At 39.7% G+C, this 27236-nt stretch overlaps 1 protein-coding gene across 1 annotated transcript in view; it reads right to left on the bottom strand.

Moving 5' to 3' along the window:
- Window positions 1-26893, bottom strand: part of LOC149237371 (eukaryotic translation initiation factor 2 subunit beta-like) — a 69457-nt gene extending 42564 nt beyond the window's left edge. Inside the window, exons 1-5 of the mRNA XM_089372636.1 lie at window positions 26311-26893; window positions 6081-6189; window positions 5632-5687; window positions 5455-5509; window positions 5151-5245 (exon numbers count right to left, since the gene is read on the bottom strand). Of these exons, the coding sequence (XP_089228762.1) occupies window positions 5151-5245; window positions 5455-5509; window positions 5632-5687; window positions 6081-6189; window positions 26311-26397 (402 nt within the window). The 5' untranslated portion in view covers window positions 26398-26893. The remainder of the gene's footprint in view (window positions 1-5150; window positions 5246-5454; window positions 5510-5631; window positions 5688-6080; window positions 6190-26310) is intronic.
- Window positions 26894-27236: the final 343 nt, after the last annotated feature.

Genomic DNA, 27236 nt, shown 5'->3' with positions numbered 1-27236 from the left:
AATGAAACCACTAGCTCCGAGTTGTAGTTGGTGAAAACACAATGTGTCAAGCAATGCCAAAAGAAGGTCTCTAAGTGGCTTGCTACTCAAGGATGGGCTTGGCTATAGCTATCCCGAGTTTTTAATTTTGGGGAATCCCCCTTGCCTTCCAAGCATGCCACAAGGTGCTATAGAAGATTGTTATTCTATGAGTGGCGAAGAAGATTGATAAATCGATAGCAAGACCATGTCACTAGCAGCTAGACTCTAGATTTGCATAGAATTTTCGCCACAACTCAGGTTTATTGCTCCTATTACATAGTTACCATATAAAATCCTTGAATAATTCAGTTAGAAAGGTTTTCATAGTCTTTGCTGCCTTCCCAAGAATAGGGGAGAGTGTGCATCCTTGGTTCTCACAACTAGGCACAAGCCTTATGTGCAAGTTAGATTTTCAAATCAGTGGAAGGAAACAAGGAACAAAAAACTATCCTTGGAAATTTTATTATTGAAGGCTACCCGTTCTCACAACTAGGCACACGCCTTATGTGCAAGTTAGATTTTCAAATCAGTGGAAGGAAACAAGGAACAAAAAACTATCCTTGGAAATTTTATTATTGAAGGCTACACTCTTGGCAAAAATGCTTGAAGCAATTTGAATATTCAAATCTTACTACTCACGCAAGTTCACAGAAGGCTTGGGAGACCATCAAGCCTAAGTTTGGAAAAGTAATAAACCTCACTCTAGATTTCCTTTTGATGACTACTACATATAGTGGTCACTTAATGTGAACTATTGGCCCTCATCAAAACCCCTAGCTCTCATAGGCTAAATGTCGATCCAAGCACATAATCATGAAGGTCAATGAGATGTATGACACCGAAATCAGGGATTGGCAGCATTGGTTGAATTTCATCTTACCAACCTTGGTAACCTAATTTTGGAGCAAAGTAATGTCTCGTTCCCATTATAACTTGTTTTTGAAGCTTGAAGTGCAAGCTCTCACCACATCGTTAACAAATTCAAGATGGAACTACACTTGAGGGGAATGGTCCCCTAGTAATTTTTCCTTTGACACATCCCGGACATACACCTTCATGCTCTACTTTGAACTCGGGCATACCTATCACCATCTGTCTCACATCGGGTAGGGCCTTGTAATGAAGATGGGCGAACCTCTGGTGCCATAGTTCAGATTGTAGATATGTGTCGCAAGACATGGCTCCCAATGGACTTCCTCCAACTTGATATAAAGTGTCAAACTTGAACCCAAGAGTAAAAGCATCTTTAAAATTTCTTTTCCAAAGACGTACCTTTCCATCGATAAAAACCACCTTGAATCCTTTATCTTCCATTCTCGAAATGGGCACCAAGTGCTTCTTGAGGTCAGGTACATATAATACTTTTTGCAAATGAATAGTTTTACCTTGATTCAATTGAAGGGTAACATTCCCTACTCCCTTCACGGGATAGGTGGCATCGTCTCCAATGATGATCTCCAAGTTTGTCTCCTTTTCTATCAGATTAGGGAGGGCTTCCTTGTATCCAATGAAGTGCCTTGAGGCACCACTATCAATCAACCAATTTCCCAAAGTGTACATATAGTACTCTTTTTGCTTATTGTTAACAACATTGGATTCTTCATACCTGGAGTTCCTTGATTTCTTGGAGGGCCGACCATTTCCTTGATGTCTCGCATTCCTTTTTACCTTGCCATTGGACCTGCCATTCCTTCGATCATTGTTGTTGAAGTTGCCCCTAGAGTTGTTATGGTGGTCATCATCTCGAGGTGTATCCCTTCTATTAGGGCACTCCCTTACATAGTGGCCAAACTTATTGCAAACAAAGCATCTTCTCTTCCTTCCATTTCTGAATCCCGGTCTTCCTTGACTTTGCTTCTTTGAACCTGCATTGTTCTTCCTCTTGCCATGAGCGGAGAATGCAATGGGGTTGCTTCTATTAGAAGGCATTTCTTGCTCCACTATTCTTGTTTCTTCTTGAATGCATCTCAACATCAATTCTTCAAACCCTGGAATTCGATCATTGTTGAGTATAGTGGTTCTAAATACATACCACTCAGGTGGGAGTCCTCCAAGGGTGGTGAGAGTAAGTTCCCTGTCAGGAATGACTTCTCCAATCGAGAGTAGATCATTCTTGATCTCAGTAATCCTCAAGAAATAGGATTGAATGTCCTCGTCCTTGCCCTTCTTAATATCCTTCAACTTATTCTTGAGAAATAGAATTTGATTAGCATTACTAACCTTGAACATGCCGACCAACTTGTCGTAGATCTCCTTGGAGGTCTTCAATTCGAAGATATAGGCCACCAGATGCTTGTCAATGGAATCCCTGATAATCTTCTTCGCTTTGACTTCAGCCCTATTGTACTTGGTCTTTGCAGCAGCCGATGCATTTGAAGGAGGTTCAGGGATTTTACCCTGCACATAATCCATCACTTCTTTCTCTTCCAAAGTCAAATCAAGAGACATCTTCCATCCATGATAGTCAGATTTATCATGGAGCTTGTCTTCAGCCGAGAAGTAGGATGAGGAACCCATTGAGTGTTTTGTCCTTGTCCAATTGTCTTTGGTGATTGCTCTTTCAGTCTTGCTTAGGCTTTGTCTTCACGTCAGCTTTGATACCATGTTAATTTTAGACAACAATGGTATGTTCTATGCTTTAGAGCAATTTTACTTCAATTTCTTTATTAGCCCAATATCAATATTCAGTTTAGCAATCACATCAACATGATAGTAAAATGCAGATAGAACATAAACATAAACAGTAGAAGACAAGGCAAGACAAGAGGACACAAGATGTGGCACCAACGAGGGACAAACCCCAATGTGGGGAAACCCTTGATCAATTCTTCTTATAGTCTTCAATAGTTCAGATACAGTGATATGGGGTTTAACGGTAAGTTTCGCTAGGTGAAACCCACGAGATGAGGGTTCAAATCTCATTGAGTATATATATGACCTGTTGTGTCTTGGCTAGAAGAGTAGGCGACCCCATAGCAGACGTCTCGACTCTTGTTGGGGCTTAAGTTTCCTGCTATTGTGCGGCTTGCAAGCGGTTGCACGTAGCCTAGGTTTATAGTGGCAGCCAGTTAGATTTGATCCTGGGTCTGTTCAGGATAACTCTCACCAGTTACCGATTATCCTAGATTTAAATTTAGACAAACCAATATAAAAAAAACAACAACAAATTAAAATAAGAACAAAAAAAAAATAGTTCAGCAGAGAGAGAGTACAATTTACAAATCTGATAATTTATAACAGTAGCAAAATAGCCCTAACCAGAAAAGTCAACAAGGCAGATTTGACCCTCAACAATTCGGTCAACTTCAGTCAACTTTGGCCTCCAAACAGCAAGATGAATCAGCCCTTAAAACAGTCAAATTCAACCCAGTCAAAGTCTGGTCAAACAGTCAACCTGTGGTCAGGCCTAACCACAGTCAACGTTGGTCAAACAGTCAACAGATTGCCTCGATTTCTGTGCCCAGAAATGCTGCCTGCCCAAACAGAAATTTCGCACACAAAACTGCAATCAAAGATGGTCAACACATGGTCAATGCAGCACAAAACAGCCTTCTGCAAATTCGGTCAAACCTGGTCAACGCTGAAACAAAAAACTTTCCTTCCTTTCCTTCGCATGTGTGGAGAGAGAGACTGCCCAGAAATCCGTACCCAATCAATGAGGAGGGAGAGAGATGTGTGAAGATGAGTGTGTCCAAATGAGGATCAGGCATCATGTATTTATAGCAAACGTTGAGGATGAATAGACGTCACTGTTGGGCTTCTGGGCCTACATGAGTTTGTTGGCCGACCTTGACAATTTGTCCATAATCAAAATAAATTCATAACTTCATTTGTACATGTCAGAATCAGATAATCTCTAGATCAATCCTACACCTCTCGGGGAGAGGAATCCAAGAAAAATATCAGCTGTCATAAATAAGATGACCCATGTGGAGTTTAGCCCTAGTATCCAATTTTTACAAAAATTGATAAATGGGAACAACTCATTGCATACTAGGTACACAAAACAGTTGGTAAGGCATCTCCAATCTAAGTTAATATCAAAGATAAACATTATGATAAAGATTCAACATATTGATACAACTTTTGACCATCAACTTTGATCTACAACATACTCTAATATCTTTTACCAATGGTGTTATAGTTCATTGCTGAGGATGACAGAGGAACAAGACATCCACTAATGTTCCATTCTCATCAGGGCCTGCTCCATCCAATTGGTATGCTATGATAATGGGATAAAGCCAGGTGTGAATCCCAGGTGAACTTTTGCAGAACAGATCCCCCTCAGACCTAACCACTAAGCTAAAGGAAGTTTGTATCATGTGCTTCTGTCCCTGCAGACACATTTCAAGAAGGAAATTCCACCTTTCAAAAAAAATCTAAAATCTTGTAACTACTGAAGTTGAAAAAGACTCTGTTTCAAGCTGCAGTCCGGACATTAAGCAAGCTTTTAAAATATGACATGATGTGCTAAAGAAATACACAAATCGTTCTCGAGAAAAAGATTCCTTCAAAAGCTGCCATGCTTTATTACAATATGACAGGCTTTGCACTCCTTTAAACCTATAAACTGAATCATTCTTATCGAATGATGTTTTTATATACATCACCATATAGCTAACATAAAACCTGTGATTCAAATGTCCAGAGAGTAAAATACTTCAATACAGTATCAAATAAAAGAGATATATGCAACATGCAAAAGAATTTAAATATTGTGTTTCCAATGTACAAAAACATCATTTTCTAACATACACATGATTGTCTTTTCATAAAAGATAGCTCGGTGAGTTAGCTCAAGTGGTTGAGATCTGTGAATATGAAGTATGTAAGTGGAACTCAGTTGATGTCCCTGGTGGATCAGCATATAATAGTCTATGCAGCCCACTTTACATTAGGAACCATCCTCAGAATGAGGAGACAAGCTCAAGGGTTTCCTAGGCCTGTATTTTCCAATGGAAAACAAAAAACGATTTTCATGAAAGATCCACTGCAAGTTTTAAGACGTGCTAGCAAAGGTTGTGTACAAAATTAATTAGAAAATACAGCAATGTGCATGTACTTTAATATAGAGATGATGATAATCAACTAAAGTAGCTTTCCAATACTGCAACTCAAATGATTACCTCTTCATATTTGTAATCACGATCAGTTCCGTCCCAGGGATATCGAGCTTGCAAAATAATACCCTCCCCTTCTCCATCCTCAGCCCCAAAATTATCTGTGTATCGTCACAAGCACACTATAAATATTTGACAGAAATATCAGAACTCCATTGCTACTGAATTTGTTTGGAGTGACTTTAAGGCTTAACAAACAATGAAAAATAATGAAAATTTGAGAATGATCAACACATTAAAAGCTCCTCATAGTGTCCACACTAACTAAAGAAAGAGTGCACTTTAAAGATAGAAATTTGGCTATTCTCACCAATAGCATCTTCTGTGCTATCAACATTATCATCATCTTGAAAACTGCCTTCCACCTGTGAAACATCGTCATAGGTAAAATACAGAGTTCAGATCTGAAATTAAAAACTTTATGCAAATCACTTTAAATGATTCACAAAACATAAAAAAAGATGGTTATGAGCTAATGTCTGCTTACAGGCTTCTTCTTCTTTCTCCTCATCCCAGTGAATGCAGAGTCAATACCATCAGTAACTGCAGAATTGAATTAAACTAAAGATCAGTCAATACATACCAGATAAATTATATAATATCCAGATGATAGGTTGATGATTTTGATTATCCAATGCTCGACTGAAAATTTCATTTGTTCAATGGACTGATCAGATTTTGGCAAATTTTGATCGTTGAAGGGAAATTTTAATATGCCTTACTATGACCTTATGGTGGTAGCCATTTATTGTTAGCACGCCTTTTTGTAAAATACTAATTGTATGTACTGTTACAAACTTACATCATATGAAATATAAGAGCCATTATTACCTTTTTCTAAATGATCACAATAATCTGCCCTGATTATCATTACTGGATGACTTACACAAAAACTGTATTAATATTTTCTAAAAGCGATAATATATGTTATCATACCTGAAAGATTCTCCATCTTCTCAGTCACTTTCTCTGTTGCTTCGTCTGCGGCATCTTGCACCAAAACTTTCTTCTTCTTCTTTTTCTTGGTAGGATCAAATGGAGCAAGCTATAAAGCACAAGATCCCAGTAAATACATAAGTCAAAAGAAGGTAATAAAAGCTTTAAAATTTGCACTTTGCACTTGGATAAAACTAAAATGACATTGACTTTCTTTACAGAACTGATTCCAGCCACTAGAGTTAGAAAGACATTTAATTAAGCAGTTTTATGTAGTTAGAAGAAAAGCTTGATAAAATATACAAAACACAGATCACACTTACTTCCCGAACTAGTCCTGCAGGCATACACTTACCATTACACTACACATACAGTTCTCTAAGTGTTGATATTTAGATGTTTCCCATATAATATTTAAGAAAAATTAACAAGCATGCTTCAAGTTCTCAAGAGGCTACCAAACTGAAACAAACTGCTATCGTGAACAGACATGTAGAATTTCTTTGAAATTCTGAAACTGCTAAAATGAACAATCTGAAAACTAGTTTCTTTCCATCAAGACAGAATTTCACTACTTGTTTGCAGTGGAATAGTAACAGAAACAAACAGTCACATAATGACAAAAACACAATATTTTCCTAGGGAACCCAACTGGGAAAGCCCTCTGCTTGTTTGAGAATTTTATTGATAGAATTTTGAGGAATAGATCTCTTACAATACAACCTTGTTTCAGTAGAAAACAGTCGTGTTCCCCCTACTTGTCCTAAGCTGAAACACATTGCAATAACCCTGATCCTCCTTCCCTATTTCCTTGCGCACTTCTGGAGCCCCTATTTCCAGTGCACTTCTCCTAAATCCTTGCTCATAGGGAGCTCCTATTCTTTAGGGAATTCTCCCTAATTCCTAGCACAAATCCCAAGGAAATTCTCCTCTATCAGCTGCGCACAGGTTTCTCCTTAGCATGCCCTTCCCACACACAAACTCGTGCTCTCTATTGTCTTGTCTCGCCAACTTGTGCTCACAAAACAATGATCCAATTCTGTGCCTTAGCCCTTAAGCTGAAACACCTTGCAAGAACCCTGATCCTCCTTCCCTATTTCCAGCGCACTTCTCCTAAATCCTCGGGCTTAGGGAGCTCCTACTCTTTAGGGAATTCTCCCTAATTCCTAGCACAAATCCCAAGGAAATTCTCCTCTATCAGTTGCGCACAGGTTTCCCCTTTGCATGCCCTTCCCACACACAAGCTTCTGCACACAAACTCGTGCTCTCTATTGTCTTGTCTCACCCATTCGTGCTCACAAAACAATGATCCAATTCTGTGCCTTAGCCCTCGTCATAAGCAATTCGAATAGGGTAAATCTGGCAAGTTTTATTTTTGGAAGTCAAACTTGTGATTTATGAGTTAACCGAGTCAAACTGACCAGTGACTCTTGTAACTCGTCTAGTCTCAATTTAGAACTGAGACTCAATTACTTGTCTTTACCAATTCTAACTTGCACTAGAAGACAAACAAAATGAGCCTTCCACTCCTGCACATCAGCAAACTGCTTCATGAACTGTCCTGATTTATAGGAACTCATGCATGCTAAGGAAAAAGTGGTTGTGGTCTCTTTGAATAAGGCACAAGTCAAAAAAGGACCTTACTCGCTACTATTTTCAACAAGACACTACAGGCAGAAGTCTCACCAGTTTCAGGAAAAGAGGCAAAATAAGCACAAGCATTCTTCCATTTGCAGTAATCAACAGCACATTCAAGTTAGTGGCATAATTTTGAGGAGTTGAATTAATGTTAACTAGGGAAACAGATTAATGCTTCAAACTACCAAAGTCCTTCAGTCACAGGAAGAGTTATGTTAAGGGGATTCATTATATTTCTAAATGAGCTAAGGTGACAAACCAGTACCAATTGAAGCTTTCAATTATTAATGTTATATGTGCAATATGGGTTTATCACTAGGTATAGCATATACAAAACAAAATGGCATTTACTTAACGAATCACTAGGTACAGCATTAATGAAGGCAACTGCCTTTTTTTTATTTCCTTTAGACAGGCTTCAAGATTCTATTATATGAACAGTATGTTACAAAGCATATTACAAAACAAGGCAGCAAAGTGTGTGACACCAAGGGCCAACAAAATCTTAAGACAATTGAACTTACAGTGGAGTATGAAGTCCACAATAGCAAAATAGCAAGGTTGGAGGGCCACATACACGACAAAGATATTGAAACAGTTTTAATACCAAGGGTTAGAAACCACTTGTTGAATTATGTAGCTATGGTCAGTCTTCATAATTTATATTTTTGCACTTGAAATGTATAATGTATTTGTAAGACGTTCTTCATGTCAATTCCATTGATTAGCCCTTGAAAGACTTATCATAAGACATGTTCTTCATGTCAGATTTAACAGAGAAAATTTCAAAATTTGAATTTTGAATTTTTGGCTCCAACTTGTCAAGTTGGCCCAGTGAAAATTCACACCCATTCGGACAGGCAGATCACTATATATAGAGCATTTGGCCTCCTCCACAAGGCACCATTCCACCTCACACAAGACAAGACAGTTTATGTATATCCAAGTGAAGGAGAAGGATGAACGAAGTAGGACAAGAAGGATGAATTCATCTCTAGCACTTCTCTTTCTCTCTCTCTCTTGACTTCACACGTGTGACCTTCTGGACAGTTTCTGGTCAACAGTGCAAATTTTTAGGCAACATATTCTGGGCAGATTGTTCTGGGAAGCAGGGCCAAGATTATGGGCATATTCTAAGAGGCCGAAATTCGGCCTAGGCAAATCAAAGAAGGCTGAAGTTGAAGGGCAGAAGTTTGACTTGACAAGAGGGATGCTTGACCAGGTTTGACCATAGCATTGTTAGTCAGTTTGACCTCATAGTTGACTAGCTGCATTAGATGTCTCTCTCGAGTCTCATTGAACTGAAAATTTTCTCTAAGGAAAAGATTGCTAGGTTTTTCCCCCGAGTGGGTTTTCTCAGGGTAAATTTTGTGTTCTCTTTGTGCATTGTGATCTCTATTGTCCTTAGGGTTTTATAGTTGAATTTCTAAAGCGTAATTGCTTAATGATAAACTGGAATTGTTAAAAGAAGATCTACATCATTTGAAGTAATTATCAATGCTTAAGAAATTTGTGCTTGTACCTATTGCACTTGACAAATCAACATGGTTTCAAAGCTTTGGTAACAGAAAGGACATTGAGATCACTCTTGAAGATGCTTTTGATAAAAGATCACTCTTGAAGAAGACCTGCATCTACAATCTATTTGCTTATATGTGATCATCGGTTCCTCCATGAAGCCTGAGATCAAATTGGAAGGAGCTACAAATTTCAGAGCTTGAAAGACCAGGACTGACTTCATTCTTGCAAAGAATATCTCTTGGGTATTGTGAAAGGGCATGGTCATTGAACCTTCAGATGCTGAAGGAAAAAGAAAATATAAGAAGGATGCCATCATAGCTATGAGCATCATTGTAGACTCTATCAAAGATCATTTGATTCCTTATGTTGCAAGTCTTGAATCTTCAAAGCAGATGTATGATGCCCTAATTGGATTATACACTATCAACAACATTGGTCAAGCAATGAGTTTGAAGAATGAGCTTTGTGATGTTAGAATGACAAGAAATGACACCATAGCCTCATATTTCATGAGGATTTCTCAATTAAGAGATCAACTTCAAGCAATTGATGAAGTCATTTCTAAAAGAAAACTAGTAACTACAGCACTTAATGGTTAACCTGACTCTTGGGACTCATTTGCATCAGGTATATGTGCCAGAAAAGAAGCTCCAAAAATCGAAAAACTATGCACTGCATGTACTCAAGAAGAATCTAGGCTCATGTCAAAAGGAAAGATTCAGAGATCTAAAGAAGGCGACTCTCAAGCATTTGCAACATGTTTCAAGAAGGCTAGAGGAAGAAAGAAGTTTGGTTTCCAAAGAAGAAATGAAGGAAGAAGACTTGAAGGAAGGAGACCTGAAAGAAGATCTGTTCCTCAAGGAAAGAGAGATATGTCAAGAGTCCAATGCTATCATTGTCACAAATTTGGTCACTATAGACATGATTGTCCTGAAAGATCAAATGATAGAAAGAGAAAGGGAAAGCAGCATGCCACCGCAACAAACTTTGAAGAACTTCTAAAGAGACCCAAGAATGAAGATTCATGTGACAAAGATTTCTTTTATTTTTCTGCTCTTACAAGTTCTATTGCAAATGGCGATGACTTGTGGTTAGTAGACAGTGGTGCCTCAAGACACATGATAGGAGATCATGACAACCTCGCAAATGTAATGGAAAGAAGATTATCTCAAAAGGTAGAACTTGGAGACAACAACAATTATGCAGTAAAGGCGTTGGTAAGACCTCTATTGAGCTGGAATTAGGTGAAAGTGTTCATCTTAGCAACATACTATATGTACCAAGTTTGAAAAAGAATTTGGTTTCCATTTCATGCTTGGAAGATAACGGAGACAGAGCAGCATTTGTTGATGGCAATGTTCTTGTATGGCCCAAAGGCTCTGGTATAGATTCCGCTAGAGTAATTGGAGTTCGTGAAGGATGGTTGTATAGACTCTTGAAACAACTTGCTCAAGCATTAGTACATAATGGCATTAATCCATGTGAGCTTTGGCATAGAAGATATGCACACCTTCACTATAGAGCTTTGTCTGCTTTAAAACAAATGGTTTCAGGTGTTCCAGATTTGCAAGTAGAACATGAAGAAGTTTGTAAAGGATGTGCGCTTGGGAAGAATGTCAATAAGCCCTTTCCAAGCAACGAAAGTAGGTTCAAGGAAATTGTGGATCTAGTTCATTCTGATGTTTGTAGTCCAAGCCAGTAAAATCTCTTGGATCTCTTTATACTATGTAACAGTTATTGATGACTTCCCTCGCAACACATGGATTTACTTCATGAAAACAAAGAATGATGTTTTCGGCAAGTTTCAGGACTTTAAGGTTGAAGTGGAAAACTTGAAGGGAGAGAAAATCAAGATTTTGAGATCTGATAATGGAGGAGAATATACTTCCAAAGAGCTTGTTGCCTTTTGTAAAGAAGTTGGCATTACGAGTGAAATGATAGTCCCTTACAATCCACAACAAAATGGAGTTGTTGAAATAAAGAACCGAACCATTGAAGAATTTGTTAAAACGATGATGCATGATCAAGACTTACCTATGTTCCTATTGAGTGAAGCATCGATGACAATTGTTTATATCCAAAATAGAATTCCTCATCGAATTTTGGAAAATAAGACTCATGAAGAAGCGTTCACCGAACAGAAACCTCAGGTTGGACATTTGAGAATATTTTGTTGTCCAATTTATATCCATATACCCAAAGATAAGAGAAAGAAGCTAGATCCTTCAGGAAAGAAAGGAATATTTGTCGGATACAGTGAGTCGTCAAAGGCTTATAGAATCTCTGTTCCGGGAAATAGACAAGTTGAAGTTAGCAAGGACATGACTTTTGATGAGAATGTTACATATTGTAAATCTAAAGTTCCAATGGATTTTGATGAGGACAAAGAACATGAAGCTCCCAAGGAAGAAGGTTTTGGTCCATCCAATTCTTCATAACATCCCGTAGATCATAACGAAGAGCTAGAAGGGCCTAGTGAACCAATGGATTTGATTGTTGTTCTTAGGATCACGAAGAAGCCAACTTGGCTTAGGTCTACCTTCCAGGAAGCAGAAGGACATGTAGCAACACTTGGTGCCTTCAAGGAAAGCAAGAGACCAAAGAGGTATTTTGGATAGAAGCATTAATGACAAATTTCATTCATTCTGAACCTTCCACCTTTCAAGAAGCAGCTAGCTAGCAAGTTTGGAAGGATGCAATGCTAGAAGAATACCAATCAATCATGAAGAATGATGTATGGGAGATTGTGGCAATACCTGAAGGGAAGTCCGTGATCACCTCCAAATGGGTACACAAGGTCAAGCATACAGTGGATGGCAGTATTGACAAATACAAGGTGAGATTTGTGGGTAGAGGTGTTAAGTTATGGTATGTTCTATGCTTAGAGAAATTTACTTTTATTTCTTATTAATATTCATAGATTAGCAATCACATGTGCATAAGTAAAGTGCAGATAGAACATTAAACGATCAACAGAAAACAAGCCAAGACAAGAGACACAAGATGTGGCGACTAGCCAAGGACAAACCCCACAATGTGTGGAGAAACCCTTCGATAAAATCTTATTTTATCTTCAATAATTCAGCAGAGAGAAATAGTACAATAAATCTGATTTATATCAGCAGTAGCAAACCCTAGATCAGCAGCATCAGCATTAGCGGCTTCATCATCAAAACTAGGGCAGTAGATCTCTCGCAAACTGACCATCGGATCGATTTGATTCCACCACCAAAAAATGTGGCCTTCAGAGGAGGTCCAGATGGACCTACAGCGCAATTCAGAGGAGGAGATCTGATGATCAACGTTGGTGAAACTTTGGATCTATAGTTGCAGCTTCAGGTTCAGCAGCTTCCTTCCACATGTGTGAGAGAGAGTCTCTTTTCTGCGCACTAAAGAGGAGCCTCTTTTCTGCACGGGAGAGAGAGAGAAATGTGATGAGATGAGTGAGTGCAAATGAGGAAAAGTCCTCCTGTATTTATACACAACTATTGATGTTTGAATAGATGCGACTATTGGGCTTCTGAGACTACAGTTGTAGGTCGGCTTGATAATTATTCCATAATCAAAATAAATTCATATCTCCATAAATACTTATCAGAATTGGATGATCTTTAGATCAATCCTACACCTCTCGACGAGAGGAGTCTAATAAAAATATTATCAGCCATGAATAAGATGACCCACATGGAGTTTGGCCCTAGTTGCCAATTTTAACACTCCCTCTCAACTAGAGAGAACTCCATCTGCAATTTGTCTGTCGATCACTACTATTCATCCATCAAATGCACTGGCCTGTGCAGCCTCACCCTTGACCTGCTCTGCTCTATTCTCCCTGTTCCGCTTTGTCTTGTTCTGCCATGTACTGATCTGTACTGCTCTGCTCTATTCTGCTCTGCTCTGCTTTTGTCCGAATTATGAAGAAGAAGAAATGATCAAGGATGCATCATACTAACTCAAAGTCCGTCTCAAAGTATGTACCACTGGTCCCAGACCAGTCACAACCAACCCGAAGTCAGCGTCATAGTGAGTACAACTCCTACCACTGGTCCTAGACCAGTATCATCCTCCACTAACTCAAAGTCAATCTCAAAGTGCGTACCATTGGTCCGAGGACCAGTCCCAACCGACCCGAACTCAGCGTCATAGTATGTACCACTCCTACCACTGGTCCCAGATCAGTATCGCAGTCTCAGAGAATGTACCACTGATCCCAGACGAGTCTCAACCGACCCGAAGTCAGCGTCATAGTATGTACCACTCTCATTGGTCCCAGACCAGTATCATTGATCCCAGATCAATGAAGGTCATCCTAGAGTAGGGAGTACAGTAGATACAGCGATGCGTCCATCGATACTACTATGGTCCCTAACTTCATTTCCCTGCTCATTGATCAAATGAGAGGTACTTCCCATGAGTCCTTGACTGCATGGGTAGGATGCCTTGACAAGAGAACTTAATCAATCCCGTCTTCACAGGAGAACTAATCATCCTGCTACATAATCGCCATGGAGAACACATCATCCAGGCCTCAAAGGAGAACTAATCATCCTGCTACTTAGTTGTCATAGAGAACACATCATCCAGACCTCACAGGAGAACCAATCATCCTGCTACATAGTCGCCACGGGGTGTATATGTACACCACCAGGGGATAGTGAATCACCCTGTGGTCATATGTCGCTCCAAGAAGTACCCCGCACCACCCCCCCCCACAGAGCTCCCAGCGCTCAATGCATCATACAGGACCCTCATCGGAGGGTCCTTGAATGACACCAAGTCGTTCTCGAAAAGTCGAAAATTTGACCTTTCCTAGGGGCTTTGTCAAAATGCCGGCGACCTGTTCATCTGTACCGATATGTTGGAGCCTTATAGCTCCCCGCTGCACCATATCTCGAATAAAATGGTACCTGATATCGATATGCTTGGAGCAATCATGAAATACGGGATTCTCTGATAGACGAATCCCACTCTGGTTGTCACATAGGATCACGGTGGTATCCAATGTAAATCCAAACAGCTTACTAAAGATCTTTCGCAACCACACTGCCTCACAGGAGGCCATGCTAGCAGCAATATACTCTGCTTCGGCAGTGCTCAAAGCCACTGACTTCTGCTTCCTGCTCATCCAGGATATCGAAGTAGATCCCAAGGAGAAACAGCACCTGGAAGTGCTCTTACGGTCCTCCACATTGCCTGCCCAATCAGCATCAGTGTATCCAAGTAGTCTCACATCTCCGGCAATGTATCTTAACCCATAAGTGATTGTGCCATGAAGATATCTCAACAAATTCTTGGCATCAATCCAATGTATGTGGTGAGGTTCAACCATATGTTGACTCAATGTGTTGACTACAAAGCATACGACTGGACGGGAGTTCACCAAGAACATTAATGCTCCGATGAGTTGACAATACTCGGTGGCATTTCATAAAACAGGTCTAGCAGCACTACCGCTTAACTTTTTAAAGTCAAGCTCCATCGGGGTAGTTATGGGCTTGCAGACCACCATACTAAATCTTTCCAAAATCTTCACCACATTTTCCTTGAGATAGGAAAATTTACCCTAGCCTCTGCCAAACTTCAAGTCCTAGGAAATAGTGCATCAGTCCTAGGTCCTTCATTTCAAATTCAGAAGCCAACTCCCTCTCACATTTGTGAATGAGAGGGTCTGCACCTATTAGGAAGAGGTCATCCACATACAACACCAGTATGAGAGGTTTGTCATCTTCAACCTTAAAGTAAAGGTTAGGATCGGCTTCACTCCTAGTGAATCCCAACATCATCAAGTAGCTATCGATCCTCTCATACCATGCTCGGGGTGCTTGCTTAAGCCCATAGAGAGCTTTCTTCAACCTGCATACATGAGATTTTCGATGATAAATCTCAAATCCTTCGAGTTGCTCCATGTAGACCTCTTCTTTGATCGAACCATGCAAGAACGCAATCTTGACATCCATTTGATGCAGGTTCCATCCTTGTGAAGCCGCAAGGGCTATGATCGAGTGGATGGTCGCATATCTGGCAACAGGTGCAAATATCTCATCATAGTCTATACCTTCCTTCTGGGAGAAACCACGAGCAACAAAACGTGCCTTATACTTTTCCGTACTTCCATCTATAGCATGCTTTATCTTGTAAAGCCATTTAGAAGTAACAACTGTCTTGTCCTGGGGTCTGGGAACTACGTCCCAAACATCATTCTTCATAATAGACTCATATTCTTCGGTCATAGCATCCTTCCATACTTGATGCTTAATGGCATCTGAGAATGATGAAGGCTCGTTTTGTATGATCGTGCTCATGATGGTCAAGTATCCCTGACACCTGTTAGGTTTCTTACTTTCACAGAAGGTTCCTCGGGGTGCAGCGTGTCCTTTAGCATCATCAAGTAGCCCCCTAAGCCATGAAGGCCTCTTCCTAGAAGAGGAAGGCTCAGGTGGATAAATAGGATCCATGGGTTCCTCCACATCAAGGATTGTTACATCATCTACCCATAGAAACTTCAGAAGTCTTTGGTCATGGAGCATGGCACGGACAGCTTCCACAATCGTACAGTTCTTCCTTTCCGCCACACCATTATGCTCAGGCCCCAGGGGTATATGGTGTAGTAGTCTCCCTCTTAATGCCAGCCTCAGATATGCCTGAGTGAACCAACTGTAATATATCGGAGGTCTTGCTTTGGCTTGAGGGGAATGGTCCCCTTTTGAGCTTTCCTTCGGCACATCCTAGACATACACCTTCTTTCTCTACTTGGAATTCAGGCATCCCTGTCACCATTTGTCTTACATTGGGTAGAGCTTTATAATGAAGGTGGGCAAACCTCCGATGCCAAAGTTTGGACTGAAGAGATGTGTCATAAGACATGACACCTAGCAGACTTCCATCGACCTGATATAATGAATCAACACGAAACCCAAGAGTAAAGGCATCTTTAACATTATTTTTCCATATACGTACCTTGCCATTGCTGAAGGTTACCTTGTAGCCTTTGTCTTCCATTGCCGAGATGGATACTAGATTCTTTTTAGGTCAGGTAAATATAATACATTCTGTAAGTGGATCGTATTACCTTGATTCAATTTAAGAGAGACATTGCCTACACCTTTCACGGGATATTTCATATTATCTCCAAGGACAATTTCCAGGTTAGTTTCTTTCTCTATCAGATTGTGGAGAACTTCTTTGTAACTAGTGAAGTGCCTTGAGGCACCACTATCAATGAGCCAAATTCCCATTGAGTCCGAAGGAGCAGAGGTAGATAGAGCAGCCGTTAGATAATATTCATCCTGCTTATTTTCAACAATGTTGGATTCATACCTGGAATTTATAGCCTTCTTGAATGGTTGTCCTCTTCCTTTATTCCAAGCACTCCTTTTACCTTTGCTATTGAATTTCCCATTCCTTTGATTGCCATGAGAGGGATTTTGATCATCGTCCCGATGTGAGTCCTTTCTATCAGGGCACTCCCTTGCATAGTGACCTGCTTTATCGCAAATGTAACATCGTCCTTTTCTTCCACCCTTAGGTCCAGCCTTTTCTTTTTTATTTAGTCCTGGAAGTGTTTCTTTTCTTAGCATGAGAAGAAAAGGCAACAGGAGGACCTTTAGGCATGGGCATTTCTTGCTCTTCTACCCTTGTTTCTTCCTAGATGCATCTAGCCATTAATTCCTCGAAACCAGGAATTACATTATTGTTCAGAAGAGCAGTCCTTAACAAGTACCATTCGGATAGTAATCCTCCAAGAGTCGTGAGTGCCATTTCCCTATCGGTAATAGTCTCCCCAATAGAGAGGAGATCGTTCCTGATCTCTGTGATTCTTAAGAAGTATGCTTGCATACTCTTATCTTTATCCTTCTTAATTTCCTTCAGCTTATTTCTAAGAAACAAAACTTGATTTGCATCACTAACTTTAAATAAACTCACTAGTCTATAGTATTTCCTTAGAGGTGTTCAAGTCGGAGATGTAGGCCACCAAGCGCTTGTCAATAGAGTCCCTGATGATCTTCTTTGCTTTGACTTCTTCGGTTTTCCATTTGTTCTTAACAGCAATGAATGCATTTGATGGAGGCTCAACAATATTACATTTCACATGATCCAACACTCCTTGATCTTCTAAGGTAAAGATCGATAGACATCTTCCATCCGTGATAGTCAGCTTTCTCATGGAGCTTGTCTTCGACAGGAAAGAGTGTTGAAGACCCCATAGTTCTTGTAGGATAGCCTGCCAATCTTCTCTTCGGTGATTGCTCTTGCTCTTGCTCGGGCTTTATCTTCACCTCAGCTCTGATACCATGTTAAGTTATGGTATGTTCTATGCTTAGAGCAATTTACTTTTCTTTCTTATTAATATTCATAGATTAGCAATCACATGTGCATAAGTAAAGTGCAGATAGAACATTAAACGATCAACAAAAAACAAGCCAAGACAAGAGACACAAAATGTGGCGGCTAGCCAGGGACAAACCCCACAATGTGTGGGGAAACCCTTTGATCAAATCTTCTTTTATCTTCAATAATTCAGCAAAGAGAAATAGTACAATAAATCTGATTTATATCAACAGTAGCAAACCCTAGATCAGCAACATCAGCATTAGCGGCTTCATCATCAAAACTAGGGCAGTCAATATCTCACAAATCGACTGTCGGATCGGCTTGATTCCACCACCAAAAAATGTGGCCTTCAAAGGAGGTCCAGATGGACCTACAGTGCAATTGAGAGGAGAAGATCTGATGGTCAACGTTGGTGAAACTTTGGATCTATAGTTGCAGCTTCAGGTTCAACAACTTTTTTCCACATGTGTGAGAGAGTCTCTTTTCTGCGCAGTAGAGAAGAGCCTCTTTTCTGCGCAAGAGAGAGAGATGTGATGAGATGAGTGAGTGCAAATGAGGAAAAGTTCTCCTGTATTTATACACAACTGTTGATGTTTGAATAGATGCGACTGTTGGGTTTCTGCGCCTACATGAGTTGTAGGTCGGCTTGATAATTATTCCATAATCAAAATAAATTCATATCTCCATAAATACTTATCAGAATCAAATGATCTTTAGATCAATCCTACACCTCTCGACGAGAGGAGTCTAATAAAAATATTATCAGCCATGAATAAGATGACCCACATGGAGTTTGGCCCTAGTTGCCAATTTTAACAAGAGGGTTCTCCCAAAAAGAGGGAGAAGACTATGATGAGACTTTTGCTCCAGTTTTTAAGTACACTACCATTACATCTATTATTTCTATTGCTTCTTCTATGGATTGGAATTTATATCAGATGGATGTAAAGACTACTTTCCTCAATGGTGTGATTGAGGAAGAAGTGTACATAGAACAACAACCTCAAGGCTTTGCGGTTCATGGAAGAGAGTCTCATGTCTGTAGGTTGAAGAAAGCCTTATATGGACTTAAACAAGCACCTACAGCCTAGTACTCTCGAATTGACAGTTACCTGACAAGACTTGGTTTCTCCAAAAGTGATGTTGATCCAAACCTGTATTTCAAGGTCGAGAAGAATGAACCTATGATTCTATTATTATATGTTGATGACTTAATTCTAATAGGTGTGGAGCATCTCATTATTCGAAGTTAGAAGGAGTTGGCTTCTGAATTCGATATGAAGGATCTTGGGTTGATGCACACTATTATTTGGGGCTAGAAGTATGGTCAAAGCCTAGTGAAATCTTCCTTGGTCAAGGAAAGTTTGTTATCAAGATCTTGCAGAAGTTTGGGATGATGGACTATAAATCGATGGCAGCTCCCATGGTGACAAAACTGAGAAAGTTAAGAGACACTGAATCAGATTTGGTAGATCCATCCATGTATCAAAAGTTAATTGGCTCACTAATGTATTTAGTTAATACCAGGTCGAACATTTGCTTTGCAGTGAATACTCTAAGCCAGTTCCAAGTGGAACCTAGACATGATCATTGGATTGCAGCAAAGCATGTATTGAGATATTTGAGTGGTACAGTTGACTATTATTTGAGATAAGTCTCAAACAGTGATATACAGTTGTAGGGATATACAGATGCAAATTGGGCAAGGAGTGTTGAAGGCAGAAAGAGTACATCTGAAGGTTGCTTCATTTTGGGCTCCGCTATGATTGCATGGATGAGCAGGAAGCAAACATTTGTTGCACTCAATACTGCTGAAGCGGAATATATTGCAGCCAATTTAGCGAGTTGTGAAGCAGTGTGGCTTCAAAAGTTACTCGCAGGTTTATTTGATCATGTGCTCAAGCTGACAGTGATATATTGTGATAATCAAAGTTGTGTTACGCTAACAGAGAATCTAGTTTTCCATGATAGGTCAAAGCACATTGAGATCAGGTATCACTTCATCCATGCCATGGTATAGAAGGGAGCAGTCAAGCTTCAGTATGTCTCTATTGATAAGCAAATCGCTAATATTCTTACAAAGCCTTTGTCAAGGGCAAAGTTTGTATACTTCAGGGACAAGCATGGACTTGTTGAGAATGCCTCTTTCATTGAGAGGGAGTCTTCATGAGATAGCATCATGGACTAACATTCTCCCTATGTCAAAGTATATTGACTCGAATTAGGGAGAATGGTCCAATATACAGCTGACATTCTTCTTATGTCTAGTATGTTGACACGAAGGAGGAAGAATGGTCCTAGAGCATCAGGTTTGTTTAGCATCAGGGCTTGAATTACTCAGTGAGAGTGTGGCCCTTAGAGATTCACCATGTGTTAAAGATATTGACTCGAATGATGGTGGGCCAAGACTAGTCTGGATGCCATGTGTCAGGTACCGACCCAAATTATGGTGACTAGTTGATGCTAAATAATGTACCGTGTGGTTGAAGTACTAACCCAAATTATGGTGAGGAGATACCATAGGTCTAAAGCATGTGTCTAAAGTACCGACCCGAAGTATGGTGAGGATATGCCATTGATCTGAGGTACTGAGCCGAATTATGGTAACTTGTTGATGTTGTTGATTTACCATGTGTCAAAGATGTTTGACCCAATTATGGTAGTTGGTTGATGTTATTGTTTTACCATGTGTCACACTTGTAACTCGATTATGATAATGATTTGTTATAACCCTTTCTTAGAGAAATTTGTCAACAAAAAAACATTTGTCTAGTCATTATGAATACCTCCCTAGATAAGAGGGAGTGTTGAATTTTTTAGCTATGGTCAGTCTTCATAATTTATATCTTTGCCCTTGAAATGTATAATGTATTTGTAAGACATGTTCTTCGTGTCAATTTCATTGATTAGCCCTTGAAGAATTATTATAAGACATGTTCTTCAAGTCAGATTTAAAAGAGAATTTTGAATTTTTGGCTCCAGACTTGTTAAGTCGGCCCTCCCTCGAGTCAAGTCGGCCCCGGTGAAGAGTCACACCCATTCAAATAGCACAATCACTATATATAGAGGATTTGACCTCCTCCACAAGGCACCATTTGACCTCACAAAAGACAACACAGTGTCTGGGTATCCAAGTGAAGGAGAAGGACGAAGAAGGACAAGAAGAACCAATTCATCTCTAACATTTATCTCTCTATCTCTTGACTTCGCAAGTGTGGCTTTTTGGGCAATTTATGAGTGACAATGTGAATTTATGAGCAGCATATTCTGAGCAGGACGAAATCATGAGCAGATTGTCCTAGGCAACAGGGCCAAGTTTCTGGGCATATTCTAGAAGGCCGAAGTTGAAGGGAAGAAGTTTGACTTGACATGAGGGTTGCTTGACCAGGTTTGACCATAGCATCATTGGTCAGTTTGACCTCATAGTTGTCTATCTGCATTAGATGTATCTCTTGTTGAACTAAAGAATTTCTCTAAGGAAAAGGTTGTTGGGTTTTCCCCCAAGTAGGTTTTTCCAAGGTAAATCTTGTGTTCTCTTTGTTCATTGTGATCTCTATTGTCCTTATGGTTTTATGATTGAATTTCTGAAGTGTAATTGCTTAATGATAAACATGAATTGTTAAAAGAAGATCTACATAATTTGAAGTGATTATCAATGTTACAAAAATTTGTGTTTGTATCTATTGCACTTGAAAAATCAACACCACTAACCATATTAACTAATATAAAATCACTCGCTACACTAACTAGGCACCAAATGCGCATTTGGCAAGGGAAAAGTCTAATGATCATCATTTTTTGAAAGAGGTTCCCAATTGTCATGCCATAGCTCATCAATTGGCAAATTTGTGGTCCATCCCACTTCTACCACCAGACAAAGGCTTTCATCCTGCCAGAGTACGAGTAGGAGATTTGGGAACTTGTTATTTTATCAAGGAGAAGGCATTTCATTATACTATAGTAAGCACTAGCTATGCTTTCTTTCTTGATAGCCTCTACTACCCCCTTGATTCATACACTACCGCAAAGACTCTTACCAATGCATAGAGATTAATATTTTACAAAGTTTTCAAGACACTGGGATGCAAGAAAATGGAAACACATCGATGGGACATGTGAAAGCACCCCCCAAAATTTAGGGAATTTGTCATATCAATGTACCCAACATAGGGAACCCTACCTAAAATACTAAAAAAACAAATTAAACATATGAAAAACATACATGTAAATGCAACTGTTAAGTTTCGAATAACAATGGTATGTTTTATGCTTAGAGCAATTTTACTTCAATTTTCTTTATTAGCTCAATATCATATCCAATATAGCAATCACATTAACATGACAGTAAAATGCAGATAGAACATAAACAATAACAGTAGAAGACAAGCCAACACAAGCGGACACAAGATATGGCACCAGCCAAGGACAAACCCCAATGTGGGGAAACCATTGATCAATTCTTCTTATAATTCTTCAAAAGTTCAGCAAAGAGAGAGAGTACAATTTACAATATTCACTTGCCCAAACTGATCAGTCAAAACAATAGAAACAAAAAGCCCTAACCAGAAAGTCAATGTTGGTCAACAAGGTTGAATTTGACCTCCAAAACAGCTCGGTCAACCTTGGTCAACTCAACCTCCAACAGCAAGATAATGTAGCCCAAAACAGACTAAAAATAACCAATCAAATCAAGTCAACAAAAGTCAACACAACAATTTGAATTAAGGCAATCAACACTGGTCAATGCAGGGGCCAAACTGCCTCTTTTTTTGTGCCCAAAATAGATGTCTGCCCACACAGAAGTCTCCCTCAAAAAACCTAAGTCAAACAAGGTCAACACTGGTCAAAGTCAACCTCCTGAAATTTCAGTAAAATCCGGTCAACGCAGCAGCTAGAAAAGACAGTCTTCCTTTCGCACGTGTGGGGAGACACAGGCCCATAAATCCGTACCCAATCAAGATGAGAGAGAGAAAGATGAATGAGATGTGATGCCAAAATGAGGAGGAGGCACCTTGTATTCATATGGAATGTTGAAAGTTGGAGGAGGCTAATTTGATGGTTGGCCGACCTTGACAATTTGTCCATAATCAAAATAAATTCATAACTTCATTTGTACATGTCAAATGGGATGATCTTTAGATCAATCCTACACCTCTCAGAAAGAGGAATCCAAGAAAAATATCAATTGCTTCATAAGAATTGTCCAAAGTGATGTTTGGCCCTAGTTGCCAAATTTAACAATCCCTCTCAACGAACATCACCTGCCAAACTGTTTAACAATCTGTACCATCCCTATCACTGCAGTGCTTTGATAAACCATGAAGAAAGAAGAAATTATCGAGAATGTATCATACCATTCTCCATTGACATGAAGTCAGTCTCCAACAACAGTGTGTGTCATACCACTCTTAACTGACCCATAGTCAATTTCCATTGATCCCAAATCAATATCAACATCTTAGCATAAGGAGTGCGGTAGTACACAATGCGTCCATCGATAGTACTATGGTCCCTATCCTCATTTCTCTACTCATTGTCCAAATGAGAGGTACTTCCCATGAGTCCTAGACTGCATGGGTAAGATGTGCCAGCAAGAGAAGGTGAACCATTCATTCTGCTCATATGCCATAAGGGAGGATGAACCACTCGGCCTATGCATATGCCCCCATGGGGTATCACGAGGGAAGGTGAACCATTCACCCTGTACACAGCACACCACTAGGGGAGGGTGAGTCACCCTATGGTCGCTCATCGCTCCAAGAAATACCCTAAGCCCCCCGGAGCTCCCAGAGCTCACTATCCATCTCACACAAGACCCTCATAAGGTTAAGAATTTGATCTTCCCAAGGGGCTTCGTAAGAATATCGGCGACTTGCTCATCAGTCCCAATATGATGGAACCTTATTGCTCCCCATTGTACCATATCCCAGATAAAGTGGTACCTTATATCAATATGCTTGGAGCGATCATGAAACATGTGATTCTCATAATTGAATCCCACTCTGGTTGTCACAGAAGATCACAGTGGTATCCAGCACATGTCCAAACAGCTCACTAAAGAGCTTCCTCAACCAGACAGCTTCACAAGAGGCCAAACTAGTAGCAATGTATTCAGCCTCAGCAGTGCTTAAAGCAACTAACTTTTGCTTCCTGCTCATCCATGATATTGAAGCAAAACCTAGAGAGAAGCAACATCTTGATGTGCTTTTGCGATCCACCACACTGCCAGCCCAGTCTGCATCAGAGTAACCATGGAGCCTCACATTCCTGACAGTGTATCTTAGTCCATAAGTGATTGTGCCCCAGAGATATCTCAAGAGATTCTTGGCAGCAATCCAATGTATATGATGAGGCTCGACCATAAACTAACTCAATGTGTTCACTACAAAACATATGTCCGGATGGGAGTTCACCAAGAACATCAGGGCCCCTATGAGTTGACGATACTCAGAAGGATTTCCCAAATCGGGCCCGCAGCACTTTCGCATAACTTCTTGAAGTTAAGTTCCATCGGAGTAGTCACGGACTTGCAGTCCACCATCCCAAATCTTTCAAGTAGCTTCACAACATATTTTCCTTGAGAAAGGAAAATCTCCCCTGGCTTTTGCCAGACCTCCAACCCTAGGAAGTAATGCATCAGTCCTAGGTCCTTCATATCAAATTCGGAAGCCAACTCTCTCTTACATTGATGAATAAGAGGGTCTACACCTGTCAAAAAAGATCGTCCACATAGAGTACCAAGATGAGGGGTCTATCGTTCTCAACCTTAAAGTAAAGGTTTGGATCAGCTTCACTTCTCAACCTTAACGCTGGTGCATTTGAAGGAGGTTCCAAAATCTTTCCTTGCACATAATCCATGACATCTTGCTCTTCTAAAGTCAAATCAAGAGACATCTTCCATGCATGATAATTAGACTTATCATGAAATTTATCATCAGACTTGAAGTAGGATGTGGAGGCCATTGAGACTTGTTCTTGCTCAATGATTGCTCCTCTTAGTGATTTCTCTTCACTCTTGCTTGGGTCTTCACCTCACCTTTGATACCATGTTAATTTTAGGATAGGAATGGTATGTTCTATGCTTAGAGCAATTTTACTTCAATTTTCTTTATTAGCCCAATATCATATCCAGTATAGCAATCACATCAACATGATAGTAAAATGCAGATAGAACATAAACAATAACAATAGAAGACAAGCCAACACAAGAGGACACAAGATATGGCACCAGCCAGGGACAAACTCCAATGTAGGGAAACCCTTGATCAATTCTTCTTATAATTCTTCAAAAGTTTAGTGAAGAGAGAGAGTACAATTTACAACATTCACTTGCCCAAACTGATCAGTGAAAACAGCAAAAACAGAAAGCCCTAACTAGACAGTCAACGTTGGTCAACAGGGTTGAAATTGACCTCCAAAACAGCTCAATCAACCTTGGTCAACTCAGCCTCCAACAGCAAGATAATGCAGCCCAAAACAATTCGAAAATAACCAGTCAAATCTAGTCAACAAAAGTCAACGCAACAAACTGAATTAGGGTAGTCAACGCAGGGGTCAAACTGCCTCTATTTTTGTGCCCAAAACAACATCCTACCCAAACAGAAGTCTCCCTCACAAAACCGAAGTCAAACAGGGTCAACGTTGGTCAAAGTCAACCTCCTGAAATTTTGGCCTCCTGAAATTTCTGTCAAATATGGTCAACGCAGCAGCTAGAAAAGACAATCTTCCTTTCACACATGTGGAGAGAGAGAGGCCCAGAAATCTATACCCAATCAAGATGAGAGAGAGAAAGATGAATGATATGTGTTGCCAAAATGAGGAGGAGGCACCTTGTATTTATATACAATGTTGAAGGCTGGAGGGCTAATTTGATGGTTGGCCAACCTTGACAGTTTGTCCATAATCAGAGTAAATTCATAACTTCATTTGTACATGTCGGAATGGGTTGATATTTAGATCAATCCTACACCTCTCGGAAAGAGGAATCTAGGAAAAATATCAATTGCCTCGTAAGAGTTGTCCAAAGTGATGTTTGGCCCTAGTTGTCGAATTTAACAGGGTGAGTGTAGAGGAGTTTATACAAACTGTAATTCTGCTTTAAAGGGTAAAGCTCAAGACTTGGGGCTTTTTTTATCTAATTTAGAATATTTTTTTCTCAATGGCACATTTTGTTGGGAAGGGAGCTTCTAGAAGTTCCCTCTTCCCAAGTTACAAGTCAGTGTTTCCTAGCATCCCCCAAAAAAGGTACTTAAAGAATCACCCCCGTCGGAGTAGCCACATTGCCCACATCCTAGGATCATAGGAAATGTGGGGAGTGCATTCCCTATGTTGAATGCATCCCCAAATAACATTCATAGAAATTCATATAAGAAGAATGTAGATACATTGTAACATGTGAGAGAATGGGTAAGATTAGAGGCCCTTCGTAGGCAGATGTATTCCTTGTATTTGTTGCAAGAAGAATAATTTGTTCTATAACAAAATTTGTCTTGGTTATTATTCTTGTTGACCACACTTATGTCAACACCCCAAGAAGTAGAGTACACATCAGCAGATAAAAAAAATTTAAGATCATCTTCATCATTTTATTTATGATTTTTTATTTTTTTGCTTTGAATTTCAAATCGTGGGGATTTCAATTCTACCAAAAATTAGGCGTTTTACTCTCAGTCTGCCTGAAATCACTCCTCTACAGATTAAAGCTTATCAGAATGCCCCTAAATAAATATAAAACACAAACCTCGGTGACTTCTTCTTTCAATTCCGGCGGAGCTTCATCTTCGGCCATCTTCACAGACAGATTCAGGGGAGCTTCATCTTCGGCCATCTTCACAGACAGATTCAGGCAGATGGATGATATCTGCCTTCAACCCCAACTTGCGAAGAAATGTAGAGAATAGATGAACAATGTAATGGTCTATAATGTTGTTAAACCCTTTGCCAAGCTCGTTGGATAGACCTGCTCCTAAGTGTTGGGACCAACAATTTTAGGTCCGCTAGCTTAGGATCTCATTGACCCAGATAACCTCCACAACCCTCCCTACCAAACTTAAACACGAGGAAGCCGTTGCCTGGTACGTGATCGGTCATCTATGAATGATATAGCTTAGGTTTACCATATACTTTTTCAATAACCAACTTGATATTTTTCCTTATATGTGTGAATTTTTGGTAGAGAATAACTCTACAAGATAAACTTGTTAACAACCATGGAGATTAAAAAACTTGTTCAGAGGATTTAAAAACTCAAACAAAGTTTCCCAGGTAAATTAATTTGTAGCAAACCCTACAAGACAACAAATCAATTGGACATATTTTGCATAGGTCGTATTGTGCTTATATAGAGGTGAGAAGAGGCCCAAATGATACATCACATAAAATTGTTCTTGTCAAAAAAATTTACCAAAAATAGGCAATTGTCCCAGAAAAGATCAGTTTCAGAAGAAATCATTTGGCTTGGTAAAAAACAATGGCTTCGTACAAAAATTAGGTTTGATAGATACCAAGCCTAAAAACACATCTCAAAAAATCGTGTTAACAAATTTAAATTAACCAAAGCTATATAAGGCAAAATTAATTAAAAAATATGCAAATAAAATCCATATTTAGCAAACCAATAGTCATTCCTAGTTGATTTCATTGTTCTAGATCCAATGGTGAAGTCAA

The sequence above is a fragment of the Pinus tabuliformis genome, chromosome 8 (assembly GCF_031772625.1).
Source record: "Pinus tabuliformis cultivar Carrire ecotype Pingquan chromosome 8, CPIR1, whole genome shotgun sequence".
Lineage (NCBI taxonomy): Eukaryota > Viridiplantae > Streptophyta > Pinopsida > Pinales > Pinaceae > Pinus > Pinus tabuliformis.
Note: the sequence above shows the minus strand (reverse complement) of the source record. Positions and strands in the feature narration are given on the sequence as shown.